The 4,524-nt window shown below is 33.0% G+C and overlaps 1 protein-coding gene across 2 annotated transcripts; it reads left to right on the top strand.

Annotated features, from left to right (window-relative positions):
- Positions 1 to 1,869: 1,869 nt before the first annotated feature.
- On the top strand, positions 1,870 to 3,348 carry LOC145122776 (small ribosomal subunit protein uS7-like). 2 transcript variants are annotated; one of them, XM_079058347.1, is made up of 5 exons: positions 1,870 to 2,001; positions 2,106 to 2,193; positions 2,508 to 2,779; positions 2,865 to 3,068; positions 3,151 to 3,348. In XM_079058347.1, the coding sequence occupies exons 2-5, from the start codon at positions 2,107 to 2,109 to the stop codon at positions 3,203 to 3,205; spliced, it is 618 nt and encodes a 205-aa protein (XP_078914473.1). In that variant the 5' UTR covers positions 1,870 to 2,001; position 2,106; the 3' UTR covers positions 3,206 to 3,348. The 2 variants fall into 2 exon arrangements, with proteins under 2 accessions (XP_078914473.1, XP_078914474.1); XM_079058348.1 differs by having other exon boundaries at positions 1,903 to 2,001; positions 2,090 to 2,193.
- Positions 3,349 to 4,524: the final 1,176 nt, after the last annotated feature.

Raw genomic sequence — 4,524 nt, 5'->3', positions numbered from 1 at the left:
GAAATCTACCGAAATGTTTAAATCAGAAAGTGTATGTCTTCTGTGCCATTTGGGCCGAAGCTTTATTGGTGTATATCAAGTATAGAAATTGTCATGTCTCATTGATCGTATATCTTTGAATCAAATCATTGATTGATATGGAAAGTTTGTCTCATGATTCACATACGCCTTTGTTGTTCCTTGTTCCTCTTTGCTTCTGCCATATTGAAGTATATATATGGCCTAATGTTATATTGTATCTATTATTGAACTCACTAAGCGTCACCGCTTACCCCTCTCAGTGTTTAACAATTGCAGGAGATAAGTAACCAATATGGTTATATACTGTCGGAAGATGTAGAATAGTTTTTTTTACTATTACTTTTGTATTTCGGTTTATGTTTGTATAAAATTACAATATCCTGGGTAGTTATGTAAAATATTAAAACATGGTCGGTTTGTATCTAATCTTTTGTAATCACTTTATCAATATAAGATATTGTTTTATAAATATGCATGTAGCATGTTTTGGAGTAACAATTGTCAAGTATGAAAGTTTGGGTCTTTCAGAAAAACGAAAGTTTAGAAAGGGGTTCTTTCATAAAGAAACTTACTTTATGTTGATTTGATATAACTACTGTAACGCCCACAGATCCAGGCTAGTCAATTTAGAGACAAAGAACATGAAAAATGACTTTTTAATAGAATATTATTTAGAATGAATAATCTTAACCAAGTCATAGTATATGTTACAAGGGTTCCGTACATATAAAGAACGCCGAAATCCGAATTATAACGAAGAAGTTATGGTCCGTCGAAGTTTTACGGCAAAACCGGCACGGCAACGGGAGACGTAAATAGTGAATTTGCGATAGAAGACTTTTTTAGCCTTAGGGATCTAAACAAAAGTTGTATTATACGTTAAACTGAGAACATACAAAAAAAGAACGCCAAATCTGATTTCGTATGAGGAAGTTATGAATTTTCTAAGATTTGGCATAGGAGTGCACGGACCGAAACTCGAATTTTAGTTCGAGCTTTTTTTGGCTTACGCGACCTAAATGAGAGTTGAATATCTCATTAATAGGAACTCAACGGTAAAAAGACAGATGAAAACAGAGTCCGTATGAAGGAGTTACGAATTTTTCGCCGTCATTTAACAGTATAATCTCATCCTACTGTTAAATTTAAGATCGGTCGAGAATTAGCCGACGGAATCCAAATGAAAGCTGTAGATCTTGTTTTTACCTACGCGTGGAAAAAAAGAACGTCGAAAACGGAGCTCGTATGCGAGAGTTATGATATTTCTAAGTCGGGAGGGTGCTGTGCGAGTTTGGGTGACGTGGCGCGATCACAGTCGTTGCCTCTTTTACACCCTCCTGCATAAACACAATAAGTTTAGGAACCCATTTAAAGAAATGTTGAATGTAAACACAACAAGATCATAACCTGTAAAAACCTTACCTTTTGAAGAACAATTTTACCCTAATCGTCTCCATGAAAATCCTGTTTTGTAAAACTTTTCTCTGTGTATACAAAATTTCAGTCGACGAAATGGGAAAAGGTGAGAAGTGATCGGGATATAGAGGGAGGATGAGGATGCGACAATTTAACGTCCGTAACAGACTTGGAGTTTTCTCTCAAACGACGACGTTAATGAGCCTTCCAACTAAGCAAGTGGTAACCGGTTGATTAAAAGAAATCAGTTAATAGGCAAAAACGACCAGTTTAATTCAATTTTGAGGCAAAAAGAGACATAAATTCAAACTTTGGACCAATCTATTAGTTTCGTGAAATTTGAGGATTTTAATGTCATTAGCTCTTAACACATCTTAACTTATTAAATATATACCCACTATAAATTAAACAGGCCATAAATAAGCCCAATAAAGAGCCCCGTTATCTGATATAAACCTAGTTAGGGTTTTGTCATCGTCATCAACGTCCGAAAGATCTCAGCGAAAACACAACACCAGCGGCATTCCCCTCGCCATTCGCCCCCTCCTCAATCCTCAATCCAAGGTTTGCTTACTAGTTACTGTATATTAATCACCCTAATTATCCTTATATTTTTTTTATACTTTGTTTGATGTACCGAATTTAATCTCAGTTTTCTTTCCTTTAAGAATGGCGACCATACCACCTATTGCTGAAGACGATAAGGCTCACTGCGAAGTATTGCTGTTCAATCGTTGGACTTACGATGACGTTCAGGTTCATTTCTTAACAGATCTATACTACAATTATCAATACACATTCCTACAATCTGGTTTTCTTCGACATTCTTTTAGTTAATTGATTTACCCTGATACCTTCATTTGAAAGTCAATTTAGTACCTTTTGTTTTGTAAACGCTGCTCGTTATTATTCATATACTTTGTATGTTGGCTATTAAACCAGATGATTATTGACTTTCGATAGGTTGATTTGCTTGACATTTTCACAATCGACAACACAGTTTTCATATGTTATCCATCATCCGCATGATTATTTACATTATCTATGTTCTTCATTGGATTCATTTACAGGTTTCTGATCTTTCTGTCGAAGATTACATCACTGCAACTGCTTCCAAGCACCCAATCTACATGCCTCACACTGCAGGTAGATACCAAGCCAGAAGATTCAGAAAGGCTCAATGCCCAATTGTTGAGCGTTTGACAAACTCCCTCATGATGCACGGAAGAAACAATGGTAAAAAGTTGATGGCTGTTCGCATAGTCAAACACGCCATGGAAATCATCCATCTTTTAACTGATGCCAATCCAATTCAAATCATTGTTGATGCTGTCATTAACAGGTAGGAAACAGAATCACCCTACTCATCTAAAAGCTCCATGAAGTTTTCCAAAGCTCATCTTTCTTTTTCTTTTTCTTTTTTTTAGTGGACCAAGAGAAGATGCAACTAGAATTGGTTCAGCTGGTGTTGTTAGGCGTCAAGCTGTTGATATTTCTCCATTAAGACGTGTGAATCAGGCAATTTATCTTCTTACAACTGGTGCACGTGAGAGTGCATTTAGGAATGTTAAGACCATTGCTGAATGTCTTGCTGATGAGCTTATTAATGCTGCAAAGGGATCTTCAAACAGGTAAAGACTTGTATTTCATTGTTTAATTATGTTTTTGTTTACTGTTTATGATGTATTGATTTTGTTTTTGATGTTTATGTAGTTATGCTATTAAGAAGAAAGATGAGATTGAGAGGGTTGCTAAGGCTAATCGTTAAAGAAGATTTGATAATGTTAGAGAAGTCGATTTTGGGTGTTGGGATGTATTGGTATTTCATGAAAAACAATTAGTTATCAAAACTATTGGTTGTTTTGTTATGGATTTTGAGTTACAGAGAAAGTATCTGCATTTGTTTTGATATACCTTTTTTTGCTTTTATTTTTTTGTTATTAATCAAATATATGTTGAAACTTGAGAGTTTGTCTTTTGTTTTGGCACTCTTTTGATGAAATGGATGAGATTTTCGGATCCAACTCAATCTGTTAAATAAATGTTGACCAGACTTATTTATTAGTATTTTCTAAACTCTAACATGTTTAACTAAAATAGAAAAAAGTGTGCACCTATTTACATAAGTTACAAAGTCCAATATTAAAAATAATGTGTTCAAATAACATTAGAAACGATGTCTTCATATATAAAAGCATCCATAACAGGAAAGCTATTTGGCTATGTTTTTTCATGCCACTTCAACAAATTATCTTGCCACATCAAACAAACAAAAAGCTCAAAATATATTTACAATAAGAAACTTTTTTATTAGGCTTTTTTCATAATTTAAAAATGCTAAATATTACATATGGTGATTTGGGTCCAACCAAAATGGTTAAACAAACTCTTGGTATTGGTTGAAGTCTATGGACTCCACTAAATATATGAAAAAAACTCTCCCTTAGAACCTGTTCATCAACAAGGCTGAGGTCGTGAGTGAGGACTAAGGAGTTTAGTTTGGGTTCGACTATATGAATCAACAAAGTGAGAATGCAAGATGAAATCGAGCCAATTGGTTAATTAAATAAAAAAGGAATTAAAAATACTAAATATGTATATTAAATAGATATAAATTAAAAATAACTATTATATTTAAATTATGTTTGGAAATTTCAAATATATTGCATTTTTATTTAAATGTTTTTAACATATGTTCAATTTAAACGAGCTGAAAATTCCAACCTAATTGGTTAATTTTGGGTTGGGTTGACGATTTTTTTTTGCCTTTTAGCTAGGTTGGCTCATAACTATGACGAATCAAAAGTAATGGTTTTTTGAGGAAAAAAAAACCATTTTATGAGAAAAAAATGAAATTGTTTTTTAAAATTTTTAAAATTTTATATGAGAAAAAAAACTTGTTTATGTATAATTTCTACCATTTTATATGAGAATAAATAGTCAAAATTAATACTAATATAGACTTTGATTTCTCAGTATTTTAGTATTTTTTTGTTAATCTATGATACATATCTAATTGTTACTATTGTATCGAGTTCACAATACATATACTGAGTTTGTAGAGGTCAACTCAAATCTCTACAAACT

This window comes from Lactuca virosa, chromosome 6 (genome assembly GCF_052849685.1).
Source record: "Lactuca virosa cultivar CGN04683 chromosome 6, Lactuca_virosa_CGN04683_v6, whole genome shotgun sequence".
NCBI classification, from domain to species: Eukaryota; Viridiplantae; Streptophyta; class Magnoliopsida; order Asterales; family Asteraceae; genus Lactuca; species Lactuca virosa.
This window is presented reverse-complemented; position numbering and strand designations above follow the sequence as displayed.

What these genes read in the sequence shown, in the direction of transcription:
- LOC145122776 (XM_079058347.1), top strand. Translation starts at nt 2,107, where the DNA reads ATGGCGACCATACCACCTATTGCTGAAGACGATAAGGCTCACTGCGAA. An exon ending in GTTGATGCTGTCATTAACAG is followed by an intron (nt 2,780 to 2,864) that starts GTAGGAAACAGA and finishes TCTTTTTTTTAG; the next exon opens with TGGACCAAGAGAAGATGCAA. An exon ending in GCAAAGGGATCTTCAAACAG is followed by an intron (nt 3,069 to 3,150) that starts GTAAAGACTTGT and finishes ATGTTTATGTAG; the next exon opens with TTATGCTATTAAGAAGAAAG.